Genomic DNA, 24,579 nt, shown 5'->3' with positions numbered 1-24,579 from the left:
AGTGCAAACAACACGACACAAGTGCAAACAACACGAATATATGTCATTAAAGTGCAAACAAGATCACAAAGTATTACAAAGCATCACAAGTGCATCCACAAATACAATTGCATTACAAAGTTCATCTAGGACTACACAAGTGCATTACAAAGTCTCGAGCATCCATCCATATGCCATGCTGCTTTATCAAAATCTGCATAATGAGAAAGAATTTAGAAGAAGAATACAATAAGAAAGAAGTTATCTAAATTAGGCTAAGCAATTAGAAGAAGAAGTGGAAGAAGAAGAAGAAGAACAAGAAGAAGAAGTGGAAGAAGAAGAAGAAGAAGATAGAGAAAAAGAAAGAAGAGAAGTTACCTTTTTCTCCTCTTTCTTCTTCTCTTATTTCTTCATCTCTTGTTTGTTCTTCTCTTCTGGTTTCTTTTAAAACTTTATAAACTAATTATGTCATTTTTGAGCTCTAATATCAACTAGAATTTACTAAGCTAACTAAACCATGGCTAATATCAACTAGAATTTACTAAGCTAACTAAAGCCTGGCATAATCTAAGTTGATCTGAACAATAAGAAGAATAAGAAGGAGAGGAATAACTTACCAAATGCCAGGAAACGAAGGAGAAGTTGCATCTCCGTTGGTCGCTGGGTTGCTAGGGCTCTCACCAGGAGAAGTAAAGGGATCGTGGGATTCAACTCTTGAATGATGCTGCAACAAGGCAAGAGTTAAAGTATGTGGTTAGCACGGCAACAGACAATGGTATAAGACCGTGCAAGGTTGGTCATTGAAAGGGAACTCACTGTTCCCACCGGAGAAGGCATCGGCGGAGGGAGCGGCAAACCTTGCTTCTCACACATAGCCTGCAAATTAGTTTTCGAGGAGTCAAAGAAATAGCCTTGTTGCGTCTCACACATGGCCTTGCTTCTCACACAACTGACTTACCGCAACGAAGTCGTGCATGGCCTTCGCATGGGCATTATTGCATGCCCTCTCCTCGTCAAGCAACCTCTGCGTATTCCGGTCCCTCTCCTCCAACGAGAGCCTGGTGGCCTCCCTCTCCTTCATAAGTGCGGCCTGCAACCACTCCTCAAAAGGAATTTTCATCATCCATCCAGGGACAAAAGAACGAAAGAACTAATGAAGAAAACTAACCTCGATGGCAAGATCAACTGGCCTCGCGCGTTGCCGTATTGCAGGAGCGGAGCTCGTTTGCCTCGACTTGATCTGAGATAGAGTCTCAGTGATAGGGACGAAGCCATCACACATGGCCAGCGTGCCATGACTCTTACCGCCACCAGAGATCATTAACGCCTCTAGATCGATAGGATTCTGGCTCGGGTCAAAGTCAGGCCCGCGCAGCTGTTTGACCACCTCAGAATAAGACGTCATCTTGCTGTAGGCGGACAGGCTTGTGTACGCCGACGGCCCGTCCCCCTCAGAATATGCCTTCGTCGTCTTGTACGAGCCCTTATGGGCCATGCTAAACGCGGCGTATCCCTCAGGCTCGGGCTGGTTATTGTGTTTGGCCTACACGAAAAGACAAAGAATTAGTACAACAAAAATCATGAACGAACGAATTATTGATGAAACAAAACAAGGCACACATACCCATTTTTTGGCGTATTGCTTGATGTTGGCATTGCCTTGGTGGTGTGGCACACCAACCAATTGGGCACGACGGTCCTTGGCCATAGTGTGGGTGCTCAACCAAGCCTCTGTGCACCACCTGTCTGCTATCATCTCCCAACAATCCATCTTATCGGACAACCATCTCGGGGGCACCTATGAATGTAAGTTAATGAAGAATGAAACTAAGTATTATAACTAAATAGACCTAACTAGCCCTAAGAATTGATCTTTGGAATGTACATACCTCCATGTACTCGGTCTTATCAAGGAAAATCTTTCGACATTCAGTCTTTGTCTTCGGCTCCCCTTGCTTGGCGTACCAATCTCGAACAGCCTGAACACGCATTTCGTGCCTCGTGTTATTCAATAAACTCTTGCACTCTTTCACGAGGTTCTTCTTGGCCGCCTCCTCCGTCCCCTCCTCGACCCTAAAGTGACTCTGCAATTATGCCAAATAGATGCACAGATGAATAGTGAAATGATTTGGAAGGAAATAACAATATATAACATTGTATACTTTTTATTGGGTAAAATAATAGTTACCCAAAAATCAGCCAACACCTTGTCGGCCACGCTCACGCAAACAACACCATTGACATGTGTGTTTTCCGGGAGCAGAGCGGCTTGGTAGTGCTCCCAGTTGAGTCCTGGCTCGGGAACCATACCCTCACCGGGCAACTGCACTATCCCGCGGAAGTGCTCCCTAAGTAAAGCACCAAGGAGGCAGTTTGGATTCCGGGTATTCTGCGGGTAATCCCACCCCCTACATAATGATAAGGCAAAGACATTAGCTACTTGGTGAAATATAATGATATAAGGTACACAATATATATCAACTTACTTCTCTCCTTCTGGCTTAATTAACGGCCTGTGCTGCAAGTCCAATCGGTCTGGAACTCGTGTCATACCACGTTGGTAGACCGACTTGCTGGCAGCCCCCTCAGCCTCCGCCTCAGGACCCTCCGCCTCAGCCTCCGCCTCAGCCCCCTGAATCGGTGTCTCCTCCTGGACGGTAGGATCCCGCACCGGCGACACCCTCGTCTGCAAGGGTGAAGTGGCCGAGGGTGGTGGCGACTGGCTCCTATCATGCAGCCTCCCTCTCCCACGACCACATCCTCTGCCTCTCTTCTTTCCTACGCCTCTCCCACGGGGCTCCTCGGCAAAGCTCTACAACAAAGTTCTCCGTAGCTGCCCAGGTGCTATCCTCAACTTATCCCCGCCTGCCATGTCTCACCACCTGTAACGATAAATAGTTAAATAATAGTACAAATTCAAGGACAATAATTAAGTGAACAATAATAAATACATGAATAATTCAACTAATAATTGAATAATTAAACAATAATGTTTGGATGCATACAAAGTACTAATAGTCTGGATCATCTGTCTCTTCTCCATGGTCAATTGAAGCAAAATCATCATCAGTATCACACGTGTCGTCATGACTGATATCGTCATCGGGTTCAAGGACATCATGTGGAAGGCCTTTTTGTAACCAATCAAGCATTGATAGCTCATCAGCATTGGTAACTTCTTCTACTTCCACTTCTTCCTCATCATCACGTGAGTCTTGTTCCTCCGTGTTCAGGGTGGACGTAGAGCAGTTTCGGGTACGACGTCTGACACCACGTGATTCTTGGAAAAATTCTCCATCATATGTTATTGGGTCAATTTGAGGTTCATAATCGTCTTCATTTGGGGGAGGTGGTCTAAGATGTGGCGGCACATCGAACACGACGTACCAACCTTCTAGGTTCTTAACACTTTGACGACAGTGTGGCAGATAGAAAACTTGGGTGGCCTCTTGAGCCACAATATAGACATCGGCACCGCTTAACTGCCTGTCTTGTCGAATTTCGACAATCCCAAGATGTTCATGAGTCCGTCTTGTCTTAGTAGGATCGAACCAATGACATTTGAACACAACAACGTTCGGAGGATTTTCACCATAATAATGAAGTTCGTAGACTTCTTCAAGTCTTCCATAATACTCGACACCTCCCTCGCCTATAGCAGAGACACCGGAATTGTTTGTTTTTTGACCGGGCATTGAAAGCTCTTTGCTAGCAGTACGAAAGCGATACCCGTTGATGTCGTACTTCTGAAATGTACGGACCTTAAAGTCAAAACCATTAGCTATTTGTCTCAATTCATCGTCGACTTGCTCATCTGAATTAGCCTAGAAGTTAAGAAAAGATAGAGTTTGGTGTGTTACTCATGAGTAATAGCAACAAAGGAAATCACTTATTATATATAAGGGAGGTACCGTTTTTTTGAACCAAGAGATGAAACCGGGATAGCCGCCTCCTGTCTTTTCAAGAAGTTCATACTCGAGAATGGATTCTTTCTCGATTGCAACACCATTCGAGAATTGTTCGACGTATCGACTGTATCAATTAATAATAGTTGTTAGACACAAAACTTGTTAAAAGTTGCGAAACAATGTACAAAGCGCTTACTCGATGTATGGCCGAACTTCTGTTAAATTGTTCAATATATACATCGTTAGTGTGCGCCACTCCTCGACGGACAGCAACTTTGGTTTTCCCACACCAGAAGGTGCGAGCTTCCCTTTGAAAAGGCTGAGATTGGATTCACGTCGTTTGGGGTCGCCCAGATTGTACCGAGGCTTTGGATTATGCAAGCTGTGCATAGTGGCATCAAGTATGTTAAATTAATTATGGCCATTTTTTAATCATGGTTAATACATTGGGATGCACGGCATGCACACCTACAAGCTACTAGGTAAAGATGGGTCCTAATCCCACCCGAGTATGTGTAGATTGGGTCATTTCCCACTGCTCTGCTCCCGACCCAACGCAAAATTTCGGCAGCACCTCCCCGCTGTTCTCCTGATACACGTCTCGGCAACTAACCGAGAGGATGTGTACCCGGAGAACAACAAGGAGGAGCTGTCGAAACTCTGCATGGGATCCGGAGCAAAGCGTGGGAAACGACCCAATCTACACATACCCGGGCTGTCCATGGATAACGTTGGACAATTCGAAAGAATCACCGTTATAAATATGCAAATGCATGCATATTTATGACAGGAACCCTTTCGAACGGGAGACGCATATTGGTTACGCAACACCTTTGCATTTTAATACTAAAAATACCTAGCTAGATAGTGTCATCAGCACGAAGGCCGGAACAGAGCAAAATAAAGGGGGTGGAGGAGGAGTTAACAAATGTGCTCACTTTCGAATGCAGGGGAGGTCGTCGAAAACCAATCCCTCGCGGAGAAGCTACTGCACATTTAAATGCACTCAATCAACACAAATACGCACTCGCGGTAATTAAGCTAACTAATACTAACATCTATCATTTAAATGCATTTTTCTAAAACTCTGAATCTCCATATCTTTACATGCGAAATACTTAAATTTCACTGCTAAATTGTGATCTTCGGGGGCATAATTCATAGAGTTCTCCAAAACTACTTTGAGTGTGATGCATTCAGGTTTGTTGTGTAGAGCTAATATTACTTCCCCTATTTTGTAGATTAATAAAGTTCTTCGAGTAATCTATACTTATACTAATTAGGGGCTCCCAAGAAATTCCTACATTAATTAGAAATTAGGAGTCGTTAATCTGTGGGACCAAGTTATTACGGTGTAGATTACTCTATATAATATGAAGTTTGCAATATATATTATGTTATTTTTATACTATGGAAATACCAGATATTTCCAATTCAATCTCTCACATATCCGTTTTTGTCAGTTACGCATCCCTAACGTATCTCTATCTCAAAAAATAATATCTCTAACGTATCTCTCTCTCTTAACATATAGTCCATGTTTTTTACAACTGCACCACGTTCTACATCAAACATAGTCCAGCCAATACAATAGCGCCTTCTCTCTCCTGGAAACAAATATAGGCTGCTCTGATCCTCCGCCTCACGCACTCCTCTCCAGCACACATTCTATCCTAGGCCGGTTGTCACCTTGGGATAGGGAAAGATTGATTCAGGTTTGATCTACTTATAATTTTATCCTTGCTTTATTCCTATTTAGATGATTAGATCACACTTCATAATGCATGGATGCGAATTTCGGCAATTCGATCATTGATGTGTTGTGCTCTACTATGATGCAGATCATATATGCGACATGTGAGCATGTACGCTGGGTAGGCTCTCAAAGCTAATTATTTCTTCATCTCAGTAGTACCAGGAAACAAAATTAATTACCTTCTGCTCTCTGAATTTGTTCCCCTCTCAGTCAATTTTCTCTGTTTTGCCACGGCCATAGCTTTTACATAATGTATAGTAGTGCAGGCGAGTATAATATGGAACGACCAGCTCATCCTTCATATTAAAAACCTTGATTTTAATTAACTATTATCTCAATCAATCTAAAACTTCCCATATAATAGCTTACAAAAAACTTTTGATTTGTTCGATCAACCTACGTTAACTGTCCCGATTTAATATACCGATTTTGGTATACAGAACATAGTAAGAAGAAACTCTAACCTGAGATTTTATACTCCAAAACAAAATCTAACCTAACTTCATGTATTCTGTTTCCCTACATATTCACGTACAAGTATTATACCGAACCTGGCGCGGACAGACCGGCGGGAGGGAGAGGCGGGGGCCGCGGAGGAGGGGAGGAGGAGGGGACTCCGGCGGCGGCGGGCGGGGGGGGCGGCGGGGGCCGGGGCCGGCGGCGCCTCGTCGTCCGGCGGCTGGCGGCGGGCCGGAGGGGGCGGCGCAGGGCCCGAGCCAGAGGGGGCGGCGTCGGGCGGGGGGCGGCGGGGGCCGGGGCCGGCGGCGCCTCGTCGTCCGGCGGCTGGCGGCGGGCCGGAGGGGGCGGCGCAGGGCCCGAGCCGGAGGGGGCGGCGCGGGGCGGGGCGGGCGAGGGGCGGCGCAGGGCGGGGCGGCGCACGGCGGGCGAGGGGCGGCGTGGGAGAGCAGGGCGCGCGTGCACAGGACGGTGAGAGAGAGAAGGCGCGGTGAGAGAGAGAAGGCATGGGGGGATAAGGCAGGTGTATGGGGTTAGCCTCTTTGCCCTCAGCCAGCTGTCGGCAAAGATAGTCGTTAGTCTTTGCCCTCAGCTGACTGTCGGCAAAGAAGGCCCCCGTTTTTTTTTCTGGCCGAGGCGGCGACTGGGTTAGCCCCTATGCCGTCAGCCTTCCTATGCCGACCGCTTTTTTGTCCTTTGCCGTCAGCTGGCTACCGGCTTAGATAAAGCGGACGGCATAGATTTTATTTGCCGTCAGCCCCTCCTATGTCGTGAGCATTTATTTTGGCTGAGGGCAAAGTCTCTTTGCCGTCAGCCCCGTAAAATTGTTGACGGCAAAGCTTAAAGCTGTCGGCAAACTAGCAGATTCCAGTATTGATAGTGCCAGTGCCAGTTGCTGTTTTTTGCTTGTTTTTTACTTCGCAGAAAATCAATATCAAACGGAGTCCAAATATCACGAATTTTTTTGGAGATTTTTTCTGCCAAGAAGACAATGAGAGAGTCAAGGCAGCACTCGATGGGAGGCCCGTGGGGCCCACTAGGCACCAAGGCGTGCCCTGGTGGGTAGTGGGAACCTCGAGGCCCATCTTGAAGTGATACCAAAGCCAAAAATTCCTATAAATACAGAAACCGCCAGAAATAACCCTAGATCGAAAGTTCCATCGCTGCAAGCCTCTATAGCCACGAAAAATCAATCGGGAGCCCGTTCCAGCACCCTGTCGGAGGGGGGGATCATCACTCGAGGCCATCTTCATCATCCTGGCGGCCACCATGATGAGGAGGGAGTAGTCCAGCCTCGGGGTTGAGGGTTTGTACCAGTAGCTATGTGTTTAATCTCTCTCTCTCTCGTGTTCTTGAGATGGAACGATCTTGATGTATCGCGAGCTTTATTAATATAGTTGGATCATATGGTGTTTTCCCCTCTCTATCTTGTTGTGATGAATTGAGTTTTCCCTTTGAGATTTCGTTCTTACCGGATTGAATACTTTTTATGGATTTGAGAGTACATGATCTATATCTTGCTATGAATACCCGTGGTGACAATGGGGTATCATGTTGATTCACTTGATATATGTTCTGGCACTCAACTCATGGATTCCCAAGGTGACATTGGGGTAATCTATGCATAGGGGTTGGTGCACGTTCTCGTTTTTGTTTCTCCGGTAGAAATCTTGGGGAACTCTTTGAGATTCTTTGTGTTCGATTGAGTATTATGAATCTGAATTTGTTTTGGTGTTATTAGTATGAACGGTTAGATACATCGATCAGAAAGGATAACTTGTGTTATTTAGTAAGAACTCTTGGATAGATCGATCTGAAAGAATAAATTTGAGGTGGTTTCATACCCTACAAACAATTTATTCTTATGTTCTTCGCTAGATAGGAACTTTGGAGTGATTCTTCATCGCACGTTGAGGGATTGTTATGTGATCCAATTATATTAGCATTGTTGAGAGATTGCATTAGCGAAAGTATGGACCCTAGGCCTCATTTTCAACCATTGCAATACCATTTGTGCTCAATTTCGTTACTTGCTACCCTGATGCTTTTATTTATTTAGATTATAAAAATATATTTCTCCCATCCATATTACACTTGCATCACCATCTCTTTGTCGAACTAGTGCACCTATACAATTTACAATCGTATTGGGTGTGTTGGGGACACAAGAGACTCTCTGTTATTTGGTTGCAGGGCTGTTTGAGAGAGACCATCTTTATCCTATGCCTCCCATGAATTTATAAACCTTAGGTCATCCATTTGAGGGAAATTTGCTACTGTCCTGCAAAAATGTGCCTTTGGAGGCCCAACACGAGTCTAGAAGAACAAGTTGTGTAGTAAACATCACAGAACTATATAAAGGATTACGGCAAGACCCTCCCAGAGGCCAAGAAGTCGTAGGGATTGCTTAGAATCGGGAGAACGTCATCGAATACGTCATGAGGAAATCAACGATCGAGTTTAAGACAACTTCAATGACCTAGTTCGAGAGCGTTCCAACCTGAGCACGGAGCATCAAACGACCATGACCCATCTTGGGAGAGCCATGCCTCCTTCAGGTTGGGCCTCGGTGACTGCGTGCACTTCTCAAGTCAATGTTCATATCGTGAGTATTTTCTATCAGAGGAGAAGAACTTGTGTTTTCATTTTATTTTCTCTTGGAGGATAAGAACATTTATCCGACTGCATTGTCTTTGTCATTATTTGTTATTGTTTTCTTGATGTAGAGTACTGCTCGGATCTAGGGGTCGAGAATGCCCGAGTGACTGTTGCCCTGTCTATTGTCGCTAATCCAGGACAATTGGATAGGAGTCTCGCTGTGCTCGAGGACCGACTAGGGCATACCATCACCCCATTGGAGCGATTGAAGTTGGTTGCACAGGAGGATTGTACATTCTTGTGGCTGGACTCACTTTCTCCGGTCGATGTCCCCGGCATGTCCACTCGGCCGCTTCAAGCCCCTACGCACATCATGCATTGGAAGGAGTCGTCTGTCAGGGTCGGAGCCTATGGCTTTGACTCTTGTGCAAGGGCATTTTTTGACTGCCGAGGACCTCGTGGACGTCAAGAATGGCATCCCCGTTGACGAACAGGGTGAAGATGTGGACCTTGAGGAGATCTTCCCAAGGTTTCACTACGTCGCCAATCGAGTGGCCTCCTTCGTCGACCTGGACGGCTTCTTATAGTCGACCGATGTTGATCCTGAGCCTGAGGAGTGAGTTTCAAAAAACAATTTAGATTTGCCTCGGTATGCCGAGTGGGTGTGTAAAACTTTAAGCCTGACCGCTCATGGTGATGTTACAGTTTTAAAAAAAATTGTAATTGCTTTTGATGCAGTTAGAATTTGTTGGTTTTTCGGCTATCTTCTCTTTGAGACTTTTGCAATGAATCATTTGGTCTCTCGGCCTCTCTTTCGTCTCCTTATTGCCGACTAGGCAGGGGGACTAGTCGTTGACAAGAAGTTGTCGCATCCGCCTGAATGTCCTAAGATTTCTCCTAAGTCGAAAAGAAAAGGAAGTCAAGGAACATTGTGCAAGAGTGCACCCTGCAGGTGGGCTAAGACCGGAGTCAAATCATTGGCTGAGATGAGACAGCTAGTGGCTTAACCCCCGAGTGTAGCTTAGGGGTGGGCACTATAAAACCGAAAACCGAAAAAACAAAACGAACGGAACCGTATTAACCGATTTGTCAGTTTATTTGGTGGTTTGATTTTTGGTTCGGTGGAAAATTTTAAGGTTGTTCGGTGTTTTGTCTTTGTTCGATTTTTTATGCCCAGAAACCGAATAAACCGATACGTGGGATACCCCATGTAATAACTTGTTTCCGAAAATGCAACAGTACGGAGGCATCACACATTTCTCCGGACATAATACATTTCACATTCCATGTGCTTTTTCTACTTAATTATGGTTACTAGTTTGCTTGACCGAATAAACCATAGAATGATATTAAGGTTGCTAGAACTTGTGATTATCTTTTTGCATATTATACAATCAAAATCAATGCTCTCGAGTCATTACACTTATACTGACAAGTGCATGAATTTTGGTTTTTCGATTAACCGAACAAACCGAACCGATATATTATGGTTAATATGGTTCGGTTTCTATATTTTAAATTATTATTTCGGTTTATATTCCTTCAAAACCAAAATTATATAGAACCGAATAAACCAAACCGTATTAACCATATAAACCGAACGCCCTGCCCCGAGTGTGACCAACCCCCGAGCGTGGCGTAGCCCTCGAGCGTATCTAAACCACTTATTCCTCTACAACTTTATGCCAGGTCAGAAGTGGACTACTTTAGAAGATATTATTAGGAATGTAAATTTCATTTCATCGAGTAAGATTCGGAATTGTTATCATGCGAGCAAAATGTAAATTGAATGACAACAGTAAGGAAGACTCATGTGTAGAATCGGCGTAGGAGTGATACGTTCCAGCTCGCCTTCGTCTCCTCGTTCTTGCCCATGTCATACAGTCGGAAAGTGTTGTCACTTAGCACTTGGGAGATAGCGTTAGGTCCTTCCCAAGTCGGAGCGAGCTTGTGGGATTTCTTCCCCAAGAGTCAAAGGACTAGGTCCCCGACTAAAAAGGTACGTACACGCACGTGCCAACTGTGTATCTTAGCAGTGTTTGTTGATAGACGGAGGATCGAACTAGGGCGGATTCTCGGGCTTCTTTTAGAAGGTCAAGCCCGTCCTAATGTTCCTCTTTCGCCTTGGCTTCCGTGTATGCCAGCACCCGGGATGCGTCGTAGAGCACATCAACCGACACTATGGTCTCCGCTCCATACACCATAAAGAAAGGTGTGAACTCAGTGGATTTGTTTGGATTCGTCCTCAAGCTCCACAAGATAAAGGGGAGTTCTTCGACCCATGCACCGGATGATCTCGCATGTGGGTTCAGTAGGCATGGTTGTATCCCCTGAAGGTTCAAGCCATTGGAATGCTTTATCTGTCCGTTCGACTAAGGGTATGCGACAGACGTGAAGTGTACTCGGATGCTCTAGCTCCAGCAGAATTCCTTGAACTCCTTCAATGCAAAGTTTGTCCCATTATCAGTGATGTTCTCATGGGGAATGCTGAATCGGAGAATAATTCCTCTCACAAAGTTGATTGCACTGATGAGTCTAGCTTGGTCACCAGTTTTGCTTTAATCCAATTGGTGAAGTTATCAACTGTGACGAGCAGATGCGTGAAGCCTCCGAGTGCTGTCATTTTTTTATCAACCTTGGCTTAGACCTCCACTTGATTAGACAAATCAAAATCATCAAGCGGAGCAGTCAAGTCCATTGTATTCTCCTCCAACATTTCGGTATATGTTGAGTGGATGTTTTGACTGCAAAATTCAAGGACCAAAACATAAAGAAGTGAACCAATGTCAAACAAAAGATCACCGAAGCATTGATCATAAGTCAAATGAAAGATCACCGAAGCATTGATCATAAGTCAAATGAAAGATCACCGAAGCATTTCAAGCAAAAGAATTTGTTTTACCTCCCGGATGTTTCATAAAACACATTGTATGTGTGGTCGATCGAGTGGACGGGATCGACCGGAAGGGGAGGAGGAGCCCGGCCTCAAGCAGCAATCACCTTCTTTCTCGTGGGCTTCGCCCGTGCACCGGCTCGGTCGAAGGAGGCGGCCTTCTTCCTCGAGCCGGCGACCGCGATGGGAGGAAGCACAACAACATTGGAAGAAGGTGGTGTCATGTCGAGCACGCTTCCTTGCACGAGTGATTCCCCTTCCAGTTTCGCTTGGAGCCGACGGGGAAAGGTGTTGGCACGACGCCGACACGCACAACCATGGGAGGCCAGAGCGACATGGTTGGGGGCGGCAACCGCGACACGCCGAAGCGACATCGATGAATGCGGGTACACCATAGGGTCAGTTGGTGGCGCGGCGTGACGAGACAACGTGGGGCCGACAAGATCAACGACCAAGAGTGGGGCGGAAACGAAAGGGGTGAAAGTTTCCGTCGCGAGAAGGAGCGGGGAACCGGCAAAAGGAGGGAAGGACACTATAGGTATGACACGCATGGGCCAGATTTTGCAGGGTCCGTAAAAAAATAGCAAACGACCGTCAAAAAATTCGTCCACATCTGATATAGCAACGGTTATTACAGCGGATGAATTGTTTTACAGAATCGGCTAGAGTTGTTCCTGAACGCGACTTCAATGACTTGATGAAGCTATGTATCACCATAACTTGGCCCCTCTATCAGCCATCCAATATAGATCTGACATACTATATTGACTCAAATCCCAAACATTTTTTTTAATGTTTTAAAAAAATGAAAAAAAATCCAATAAGTCATAAATCTTACGTTTTGTATTCTTTGAAAATTTCAATCCATTTGGATGTATCGTTTGTGAATAAACAATATTTATTTATTTGACCTCAAAAGGCTATTTAATCACAAACGAATTTTTTCACAGAATATAAAAGGAAACATTTATGATTGATTGGTTTTTTTATTTTTTCTAAACACTTCAAAAAAATTGTTTGAAATTTAGGCCAATCTGATACGTCGGATCTATAATGGATGGCTGATAGAAAAGGCTAAGTTACGATGAGACTTGGCTTCATTGCTCTTAGTGGTATCCCTTTCAGCTCAATTTCAGGTTCATAGCATCTGGTTGGTCCCGCAGCTTGGGCAGGCACAACAAGACGGGGTCACATGCTCCAGTGAAACAGGTGACAGAAAGCATCGGCAGAGATACACAAGACATCCAAAATAGCAAGGGAAATGCGCCTGCCAGGTAGCAACGGAGGCGTGCGCCAACTGTTGCGGCAGGCCGCAACCAACAAAACGCCAACACGAGTAGCAAAGCTATAACCGACGCCGCTTTATTTTAGCACAGAAGGATGTCATATGTACAGCCTTTTCTAGTACACCTAGATAAGTGAAGCAACTGGCCTCCCTGCCTTGTACAACACCAAAATAGATATGTACAGTACAGAGTGACGTGTTGTACAAGGTAGGGAGGCGAGTTGCGAGCTGATGATACAAAGGGGGGTAGGAGTGTGAGGAGGTCTCTACAATCTTTTATCAAAAGAGGGGGGGAAAAACTACCTGGAGACTATCCGGTCTGGTGTTAAACCTGCTGGTGGATCGGTGGTTATCTTTGAAGAGAACCACCTGTTACCTGTGCACTATATGAAGCTTTTCTATGTGGGCCTATATATTATATCATCATATTAATCTCATTGATGTCGTCCATGGGGATCTCGAGGCCCATCAAGTCGAGATCCTGGAACCCATCGTCGTCGTCTATATTATTTAACCAGCCGCCAAAATCACCATCGATTCCTGGCAGCTCAAGGTTGGATAAGTCTGGTATTTCAGCATCGTTTGTGGGATTTACCGCTTCATCTGGTCTAGTGGCAGCGAAGGTGCTACTGTCCTTGCTCTTGTTGCCTGAAGGAGGAGTTACTATCGTCTGCGGCTGTGGATCAGGGGGAGGAGCAATGCCCACAGGAGCAGATATGTTGGATGTCCTCTGTTTGGGCCTTGTTTTATTCTTCCGTTCCCCTTTTGCATTGGACGATGGCGGTCGCCCAGATCTGTGCCCTTTCCCTTCCCTATCTCTCTCGCTTCTCTTTCCTTTTGTATTGCTAACAAGGGAAGTCCCAAGGCCTGAAGTCTTCAGGGTTCCTCCAGTTATGCTGCCTACAACCTCATCAAGCAACAATTCCCTTTGTTTTACATTATTTGTCCAGGGATCCTCCTTAGCAAATGACAGATCCGACATGTGACTGCTCGCTAGTGAAGCGTCTGATGCAGTAGGCCTTTGGACCGATTTTGGTAGCGTATTATTTTCTGTAAAATGACAAATAAGAACACAAGTGATATTATAGTGAAGACAAAGCAGAACAGTATTCGGTATACTAGAATGCTTACTACAAACAGCGCAAGTATTACTTATCTTTATCAATCTGTGTATGGGCAGTTAATATAAAGTAAAAAAGAAATTACCTTGTGAAGCAGAATCTGGGTCCCTTCTGTGTGAAGTTGCTGATATAAACATATCCTTGAAAGGGGCTTCATCAAAACAGCTTGTTCCTGCCTCTTCATACATTCGGCAACGTGCCATCGTGCGTTTAACAAAACTGAAGGCAGCATGTTTGCTAGCTCTATTAACACTTTTGCTGCTTGAATTACTTGAGCCACAGAATGCCTGTAGTTTGGCAGCAACAACAATAACCGTTTAAAAAAGTATTCTAACATAATGAATTTGGGATTCGCAAAGAAAATCAAATTTGAGGTGAACAAAGCAACCAAGGTCATAAACAGCAAATGCTTGGTATGAGACCAAATCTTGATTATTAAGAAATTTTGAAACAAAATTAACATCAACACAAAACCTTCAATTTTAGCAAGTATTTTCATTCGACTCAAAAACCCAAGTAGAACAAAATTAGGGTTTGTTCATACTACATTAGCAATTAGGAAACTACATTAGTGCACCCTAGCCAATGACCCAAATAGAAATTAAGAGGTAGCTGTATTTTTGAGATTTTTAGAATTAAATTATTACCATGTATTTCTCGTAAGCAATCAGCACAAGTCTCTCCATGGCGCGCCGTGAAAATTCCCTGGCATGGGGCCGAACCGTGTACATATAAGGTTGAAACTCATGAAATAGTGTTGTAGCAAATAAGAAACAATGTACAATACCTCTGCTGAGACTCCTTCTCAGTTCTAACCATTCCGTCCAACTTCGCTAGTAACTTTTCCTTCTCCAGAACCTTCAACGCCATAAAAGTATTACAAATTAACTTGACATCTTATGTTGAAGGAATGAGCCAATGACACTCAAAATAGTGAAACAGGTTAGTCGACGCACGCACGCACACATGTATAGTGATTTATTAATACCTCCTTATGAAGTTGGCCTTCTAATCTACAGATTTCAGCATTGACATCCTCGTCTTCACTCTGTGCAAGATCAGGCTGGAATGGTAACAGAACAGTCAAAACATGGGAAAACGATCTGCACTAAGAGACCTAAACATAAATACATTTATTAATAAATATAAACATAAATACTTGTATTAATAAATAGAGCTCAACATAAATACCCTCAAATGCTAATAAATTTACCAACTATTGCCTCCAATACTCGTCATATTATTATTATTATTCGCCTGCAGGTATATGTGGTGTGTATCTAGCATTAAATACTCTTCACATGTCCAACATTCTTAAAAGTAGAATACATAGCCCATACTAAATAAAAGGCACCTAATTATTAAACTTAACGAATAGAAGAAACTGTTAATGCAGTGACTTCTGAATTAGATCTACTTTGGCTGTCCATTAGCGATAACCCGCCAAAAACGGTGCAACCTGCTAAGCTTCATGCACTAGCTAACACAGCCAAAAGTCCGACCTGATGGAAAGCACTAGGCAATCCACATATGCACTTCAACACCCCCTCTCACGTGTGACCCAGTAAGTCAACACGTGAATAGACTCAAGAGGCCTATACATGGACACAAGAGGGGGGGAAGGAGGCATTATTTTTTTTAATACATTGCGAAAGGCAGGACTTGAACTCGAGACCTTAGGTCCTGAATACCATGTTAAGCTTTCATGCATTAGCCAATGCAACCAAAAGTTCAAACTGATGGAAAGGGCTAGGCAATCCACATATACACTTCAACACAAGCAAGCTGTTGGAATATGAGCGGTCTCAACAGAATAGGCAAACCCACTCATGAGTGATCTAACATCAATTGTTGCCAACCTCTTAATGCTAAGGCAATCTCCAAGGTTATTGTCTGATTACGCAAAAGAAACAGATTGAAAATAAGCTGTTACTGAGAGTAGACCATGCATGTTCATGTACAAAATGCACATGGGGAAGATGATCAATGCAAAATAAAATCCTAACATACGTAACCAAAACAAATTGCATAAAATGCTACTGTAATAGTGACAAGATACCTACCACGGGTTCAATAGATACACCCACTTCACTTAGCTCAATGATAATCCTATCACGGAAGCACATTTCACTGTACTGAAACTCGGGCCACACCTTGGCCTTTTCCATGACATTACTGTTGTTGTGTGACGGTTCATCGTTGTATTTCCAATCAGATCCCAACATGAAACCATTAGGGCAATTCCCTGCAGCTTCAAAATTTAGCAAAGGCTCCAACTTATAACCTTCTGAATGAGATTTCCATCCTCCTTCATCAAAATGTATTTCATGTGTATCGAATGGATATCCTTCGCTTCTGTAAACGTCGTTGGCAATATCATCAACCTTATCTTCATCTATCCAAGCTTGAATAAGTCTTTGGCCAACCGAACCAACTTCTCGCACATCAATTCCTTGGACAAGTTGATCCAGGATAGGTTCAATGCAGCTTGTCCCCCAGGAAATGCCTGAATCATTCACCATCCCATTCAGGGCATACCCATTTGGAAGAGCACTATGGTCATCTTTGTTGCTACCAGCCGGAGTTGATGGCTCTGAAATGTATTCAAGGCTACCCTGCAAAATGGAAAAATTTCAGCATAAATTGACTGGACCAGAAAAAAAATGGTAGGTATTAATGATAAAGAGAGGGTATCAAACTATGAGTGCATTCTTGATTTCTATATATGGTAACTACCCATAAATGCATAGCTAACCAGATATATTTTTACAGTAGTCTAATGAAAGGAGTAATCTTCAGGGCATACTAGAGTACCTTGTATTTCCGACTTTCGTCTCCTTCAACTGACCTGCTCGCAGCAGAGTCATCTAGCAAATGTATCTAAACAATTGAAGTATTAATCAAGAAACTACCGAGTAAAGGGTAATTATTTTGATAGAAAATAAGACCATGTATACCTGTTCACTTAGGTAAGCTATGTCTTCTGTGGTCACAAAACCAAAGAAAGGATCCACCTGCCGCCAAAATGGACTTCCATAAGCAGACCCTAAAACAAGCAGAAACATCATTCAGTAACTTCCAAATAAAAAGATGATGCTGACTATGCAGCCAATGGTCAAAACCCTTCAAAACTGTGTTGAAAGTTGAAACCGGTTCAGGGTTGGTTTTTATCCAGTTTTGAAAGTCTGAGGTTGTAAAGTAGATGGTTTTGAAGTTCGGGGTTGTATCTTAGACTTCGTTGACAATTCAGGGTTGTAATATGGACTTCTCTCAAAGATAAATGCTGGACTTCAAGGAGTATAGAAAATACTTAGAGCAGAATTTGCTGAAGCAAGCAGTTCTTCATGATCATCTTCTGATTGCACTGGCAAGTCAATAAAATAATGTCAGCAGAATGAAAGAACACTAGAATCACAAACAACAGTTGAACACTAAGGTGGTGGGCATGTACCAGGAGAGTCCGATAGCAGATTGCTACTTGTATGCCTAGGGCGTGCATTGCCTTTACGCTCTGATATCTTCTTTATCAGTGGTCTTCCAGATTTACTGCAAGGAAAATTCACTGTAAGAATATCTCTCAGCCGTATCTCAAATCACTTGCGGTTGGTTGAGGAAAAATCTCACCTTTCGTTTCTCTCTGAGACTGTCCTTACACTTCTTTGTTTTGTAATCGGAGCATTTTCAAGCTTGTCAAGTGATGCAGGAGTACTGGGCCTGGTTGGAGTAAAACCACGACCAATCCTTCCTTGTCTTCGTGAAGCATCACCAATATCTTCATCAGCAGAAAACTTATTCTTTTTGGAAGGATGACCAAGCATTGCAGTCTTTTGAAAACCACAGTGGACATCATCCAGTTCACCAGCCCTTTTGCTTTTGTCCCTCAACTTTTTCTCAGCAAATCCAAACTCGCCTCCTTCAGGTCCAGTTGAGTGCCCATGATCTCCCCGTTTGGCTTGTTGTGAACCATTTATAGATGCACGCCTGGGTAACCCGGCAGACTGTTCACTGATAGATGGACTTTCAAGCGAACCAGATACTAATGTCCCGTCAGTGCTTGTAATGATGGGGACTAGATTTGACTTCCTTGCTGAACGGGAAATCTTCTGAGGCCTCTGCCCACCCCACTGGGTGGGAGGGGATAGTGAATGTGCAGACTTTGTACGTTTAGAATTGCCAGATCCACTAGCAGAATTCAACTTATTTGTGCCAGAAGGATGTTCCCAGTCATCAGGATTAGCTTGTAGTCGATGCCTGTTTGGAGATGACTTCAATAATGAACCAGAGTTTGATCGGGGTCCCCTAGCAGACCCATTTGCCTTTGATACTGCTGTGGTATTAGAACTAGTGTCATCTTCACTGAATCTGAAAAATTCAATGCATCAGATGCCATGCATTTTTTTACTTGCAGAAAGAAGCAAATATTGGTAGAAAAAGTAAGTCTTGACACACAGGAGGTAACTACGTCCATTCGATGTAGTGATGAAATGGGGTAAGAGGATACGAAATGAAAGGTAGAGAAACATCTTACTTGTTAATAGCTTTGGGAATGGACATTTCCTTATCTAAAACAAGTTGTCGATCCCTTTTGTTAGTAGGATGGAAACCAGTGTCTTGGTCATTCCTATTCAGGGATCGCCCAACAAGACCATTTTGTGCAGAAAGCAAGTCTGCTTTACCAGTGCCAGAAACAGATGCAACAGCTCCAGACCTGCACCTTCAGTTTCACATAATTAATACCCAGAAGAAGAAGAAAAAAGGTGCTGGTTAAATTGTCAAATGGTCATGAGATGGACTTCCTATTAAATTTTTAGTGGGATTACTGAATTTGAAGATTGTACAAAGAGAAACAGTTGAATTTCTCAGAGCAAATGAAGCCTGAACAGTAGAGAATCAGTGCAATGAAAAACAAGGATCGAAGAATGAGAGTATTTCACCTGAAACTAGGGGAACTTCCCATTCTTGCCCTGGCATCACTGCTAAACTTGTGTTGCATGCCTTGTTTCTGCTCCCGGTCTACATCCATGGTTCGTGAAGTACTAACAGATGAAACATCTGCCTTGATGGCAGAACGCTTTTTCTTCATCTTTGGCTTCTCCCAACCATCAATACTAGTTGCCAAGCCTCTCGTTTTTTCTTCAGGAACTGCTGGACCACCATTTGTAACTTTCCCAGGATCCGAGCTTCTATCAACGGGTGCCAACCCCCTTGACATACTCGCAGTCCTTGAGTCCATCTAGTAAACCAGAAATATGTCGTGTTGTCAATTAGAAGAACAGTCAAAATGTAAACTAAACAAATATATATAAATCCATAATACGCTAAACAAAACTGGCAGGTCATCTGATTTCCATGGACAAGAAATATCATTACATGCAAGTTAACAATGACAAAAGAGCATATCAGAGTCAATGTAGTAGAAGATATAGCTATAAGCCACATGACAAATGGAGAGAATCAGTTTAAAGCAAGGCCTAATTTGATAGCATGGAGAACTAATAGAGATAGCGAGCAACCCGTACACTGAGTAGCAAGACAGCCATATCATTCATTTTTGTCCAAACACTGTAGCAACTAGTTATTAAACAACCATTTAGAAGAAAAAAGAAGCGACAAGTGAGGAGTTATACAAAATTTAGCACATGCAAGCTACAACCTCCGTCATGGATGTACGCAATCTCCTATTTTGTACTGCATTCTTTGTCCTCTCTTCTCTTTGAGGCCCAAGTTCTGTATCATCTGCATTTAGATGGCCGTGCAGGCCAATTCTGGACATAGATCCTCCACACAAAGATGCAGTAGATCGTTCATTAAATGAACTGTCTCCGCGGGAACGCTTTCGTGTAATGTTAGGATAACATTTATCAATCTTCGCTACAGCAGCACCAAAAGCTCGAGCTCTTAAACTGCAAAAAATAATCATACTGAATAATTAGTGCATAGTTAACATAATAATCCATATGCACATTGTCTGCGCATAGAACATTTTCTAGTACGATAAAATCAGTATTGTAGAGGAAAGGCCTATCTCCAATAAAAGATACGTTTCTAAATTAGACACATCAGCCAATCAACTAATTAACAGAATTTAGAGTTATGTATTTGCTGCTGTCTTTCACATTCTTAGTTCATCTGACAAGACAGCATAGAGAGTAGTACCTAGCTTTGTTTGACATCTCATTAATGTTATTCCTCAAACGCCTGATCTCTTCAACGGAATTAGGAAAGTTCCTTCCTGTACATGGAGTTGATGTTGATTCTTCTGGGGAAGTTCCAAATATGGAACTTATTGATTTTTTTACATCTAATCGAGATGATTTCTGATCCAAAGTTGATGTCCTTAGTTCCATGACAAGGGATTGAAGCGAGGTGGCAGAATCAACTGCTGGTGATCTTGTTGAGCTTGATACTGGGAACGTCGCGTAACTATCACCACCTTCACGAAAGCTTCCTGACCTTTCCAATGAAGCAGACGAATATGGCCCGCGTGATCCATTGAAGTATCCATGCCCATCAGGGCTACCAGACAACAAGTCCGACTTTGTACCAGATGCCATTAACCCGGTTATGGCAAGTTTATGCCACTAAAAAGTTCAACATGAGTACAAAAAGTTGCAAAAGACTAATCTTGCAACCATTGAGCTCAAATGCCCAAGAAGCAGTGAGAGATCTCAAATCACAGAAATACCTGTCAATATAGAAGATCGTGAGTTATAAATAAATCTTGGAACCAGTCTTTCACATCAAGTAACATGGTACGCTCCAGGTCCAAAGTAAGGAGCAAAAAAGATAGCTTTGACCAAAGAAAACACACTACCTTAATGGAATGTGCCAACACTTAATTTTTTACATAAATATTCCAACGTGTGACATCTTGTTTTACTCCATGGTTTTTACAAACACAAACTTTCTTCCGTGTACAGAAGCTTTCAGCTTATTAATGTTGCCCGATAAAACATAATCCGCAAAACAGGCCAACTGCAGTGTGACACACTAGTCGTATATAAAATAAGAAATAAAAAATGACAAATTATATGTGACACGTCCCACTAATGCAACAATACTATTAAAGTATTAATAAATGCAACCAGCTCTGCTCCATCCATAAGTCTAGGGGTACACTATGAGACACAAAAAATTGTTTGTTTTCCATCACGTTAGACTTCTAGTTAGTTTACTAAATCCGCTTAATCATGCCATAGTGACAATGTAATGCACAAAGCAAAGGTCGACAGAGATACTAGCAGCTCCTAAAGATGAGCTCTAGTACAGACCGAAGACCACATCACAATCAGCATCACCAACAGAAATGCACCATCTACAAGGAAAAGGACGACAGAGCGCCTTTTACTCAAAGTTCTTGGAGCTGGCTAACAAATCGAATAACCCATGATACATGGCTCCATGGAACGTCCATCAATGACCGAAATGTAGAAGTTATCAAAGCTCGAAATGAAGCACTGAGAACTACTCTCGATTGTTTTTCAAAGGTTCAGCAAACTCGGACATTCACGTCTGCCAACCCCCGCAGCCAACTGATAAGTCTCGCGCTAGCGCCTACAATCAAGAATTCACCAAATTCAAAGCTAAACGAAGCTTGCCACTAGAGCACTCTAGCCCCACCTCTATTGATCCAGCCTGCACAAACCACCGCCACTCACCGCCCGGATCTCAGCAGAGATCCCACCAATTCCAGTTAAATCCAGCACCTACCATATCTCGTGAACCTCTCTACACAGCCGAGAGCCACCATCAGATCCCGTGCCCAAACCCTTTGTGGCGGATCAACCCCCGGGGAGGGCCCACATGTCAGACGACGCGTCGCACAAAGAAATCCCTCCCGCAAGCTCAGACAGCTGCGCCCGAGCACCCGCGCACGCGGGAATTGGACGATTGCTCGACGGAATCAAATTGGGCGTGAACGGTGGGATTAGGGCTTACCGAGAGCGCAGGGATCCGGATCTTCAATCCGGCGGGGGAGCTCGCCGCCGAAGAGGGGTAATCGAGCGGAGAGGAGCAGAGCGTCGGGGGAGGGGAGGGCGGGGCGGGGCGAGGCTCGGAGGAAGAAGAGCTCGAGTTGGAGAGAGCTTCGAGGGGAGAAAGGGCGGCTTCGGTGAAGGCGGAGGAAGGAAGGGGGCGAGGTGGGGTCGCCGTCGGTCTGAACGGACAAAGGGGAAAACGAGTCAGCTAAAATGGTGGCGGTGGCTGTGCCAATGACATGTGGGGCCGGGCCCGCTGGGCAGTGCCAGGGGGCGGTCATGTGTGGGGATGTTGTTGGCCTCGTTGCCATATCCTCTCTGTAAAGAGCAAACGATGTGTTTTTCCGAAGGCTACGCGCATTCCAACGCCGACTCTCAAACTGCTTCTATTCATTTGGACAGACCCCATGAGTCATTTAACACTAACCCTTATCAGTCCATCGAGCAATTTAGATCGTAATTTTTTTCATAAAGACCAAACAAACTGAAGAGCTTTGTAGGAATACCCAACACTAGCCACATAGGAGTATGACACCCGTGTTCATAAAAAACTAAGGCGAAGCCCACGCTTTTGTAGTTGGTTGCACTATTTTCACGGCAAAATCACCCACTCTCCTCTTTCATCCCGCCGCTTTCTAGCAAATTTTTGCTCTTTCCATGGCCTCTTCTTCCCTCCCGTCATCGATGCATGGACTCGGCAAAGACCCTGTAGGACGGATGTGCTGAAGGATCTGATGTCACGACTCGGTCCTGAGAGGGGCTTCAAATATTTATGCTTTCTGTGTGAGTCCCTGGATCAATAGTTGACATGCACAGCCGACGATGAAATGCTAAGAATATATCATACGTCAAACTATTACATCACAGATCTAGTACTTTACAATACACACCTCCTTAACTATGGACTAGCTTAGTATATGTTCATGCAGCGGAGATAATGTTCTGGTCTTGTTGTGTCCATCCACTCACACGCAAGAGTTGAGTATAGCTTTGTAATCCTACTTTGTACCTTTCCTTTTATACGAAAAACCTACAACATGATGTGTTGCAGCCACAAGAGTCAATACATTGAATTGGCAAGCTTCATCATGATTAGCTTGTTGGAAAGTAAACATGCAGTTTCGTATGGCTGATTTTTCTTTTGCGCGAAATAATTTTGTCCTACCTTTGTAATAGTGGTCTACTCTAATAACATTATGACGCTCCCGGTCCATCCCCGGTCTTAATCAAAGGCACTCCCGATCCATCCCTGGTTGTAACCTTAGGCACAGAGGTTCATCCCCCTGATGGACCTATTCTCTTTTTTCAATCAATCAAATCTTAATTAAGAAGGGGTGTTGAGATCAAGCTGACAATTCTTCGATGAGTTGCTCAAAGTTATCTGTCATCGGAGACACAGCTAATCATGATCGGTTGTATACACTCTAAAAAGGTTTGTGTACATTATCCGTTATTTTCAGTCACACCTTATTGCTACTAAATTTCACTTGTGAAGTAGCTAGGTAGATCTAGATGAGACTTTTAGGAAGTAGTAGCCCTCTCCCAATGGCAGACCCACTCCATCCTACATGCAATAACTACATTTGTTGGTCATGCGAGGAGGATTCCCACAACTTACTTGGTCTAAGTCAGAGTTCACATTGACTCGCGGTTACACATGAAAACTACTCGACTTGAACTTGTACAGTCCCTTTTGAGCATGGGTCATCGCCCACACAACTATCGACCTCGAGGCAATAGCAAAGCACCGCCGAGATGTTTCATTAATTAAGTTGTTAATAAGTAGTCAATCGTGAGGTTGTAGTTTTAAATGAAATAATTGGTGTTTCTCAATCCATGGTGTAGCATCTAATTAAGTAACTACTCAATGGTTACAAGGTCAGGATACAATGGACCTAAATTTCTTCTAAAGTGTTATGTCAAACATAAAGTAAAAATTCATACACTGGATTCCTAGTTGAAAACACCTACAATGCATGAAACCATACTTTATGCTCAAATGTTCCACTTTCTTGGTATTGACATTTCTCAATCTCACAATCTTGATCAAGTTACTCTTCGCTCTCTGTACATTCTAAGGTAAGTAAAAAATAATCATAAACAATCTCACAAAACAATGAAGCATACAACAAGTGTTTTTCATGGTGTTGGTGTTATTGTGATGTGAGATCATGTGTCAATGTTAACTATATCTGGCCATTTCTCGGGTCGGGCTTCGTGTCGGGCCAAAAAAGACCGACGTCTGCAGGAGAGGCCTAAGCCTGGCCCGGTCCGACCAATTACTATGTTTTCCAGGCTCAGGCCCAGCCCGAGGCAATGCCGTAAAGCCCGAAGCACGGCCCTACGGGCCAACATCAGGAAAAACAACATAAAATTGTCCAATAAAAAACAGAACAACAGCAAAATAGCATCAATACTGTAGTAAACTATAGCAAAACAACACTTTTTCTCAGAGCAAAACATCACTATTTCTGAGAGCAACACAACCGCAAAACATCACTATTTTGGACAGCATAACAGCAGCAAAACATCACTATTTTGGACAGCATAAGGGCAACAAATCATCACAAATTTTGACAACATAACAACAACATAACACAAGTGTTC

General features: G+C 43.6%; 1 protein-coding gene across 2 annotated transcripts; it reads right to left on the bottom strand.

Moving 5' to 3' along the window:
- Positions 1-12,931: 12,931 nt before the first annotated feature.
- Positions 12,932-22,131, bottom strand: LOC123441113. 2 transcript variants are annotated; one of them, XM_045117631.1, is made up of 16 exons: positions 21,935-22,131; positions 20,153-20,681; positions 19,650-19,899; positions 18,931-19,229; positions 18,525-18,710; positions 17,621-18,358; positions 17,448-17,542; positions 17,307-17,360; positions 16,954-17,042; positions 16,811-16,876; positions 16,060-16,611; positions 14,985-15,059; positions 14,784-14,854; positions 14,644-14,701; positions 14,082-14,283; positions 12,932-13,925 (listed from the first exon to the last, which is right to left on the bottom strand). In XM_045117631.1, exons 2-16 carry the CDS (start codon positions 20,548-20,550, stop codon positions 13,291-13,293), a joined length of 3,768 nt encoding a protein of 1,255 aa, XP_044973566.1. In that variant the 5' UTR covers positions 20,551-20,681; positions 21,935-22,131; the 3' UTR covers positions 12,932-13,290. The 2 variants fall into 2 exon arrangements, with proteins under 2 accessions (XP_044973566.1, XP_044973572.1); XM_045117637.1 differs by having other exon boundaries at positions 18,525-18,704.
- Between the last annotated feature and the right edge of the window lie 2,448 nt (positions 22,132-24,579).

Source organism: Hordeum vulgare, chromosome 1H, assembly GCF_904849725.1.
Source record: "Hordeum vulgare subsp. vulgare chromosome 1H, MorexV3_pseudomolecules_assembly, whole genome shotgun sequence".
Taxonomy (NCBI): domain Eukaryota; kingdom Viridiplantae; phylum Streptophyta; class Magnoliopsida; order Poales; family Poaceae; genus Hordeum; species Hordeum vulgare.
Note: the sequence above shows the minus strand (reverse complement) of the source record. Positions and strands in the feature narration are given on the sequence as shown.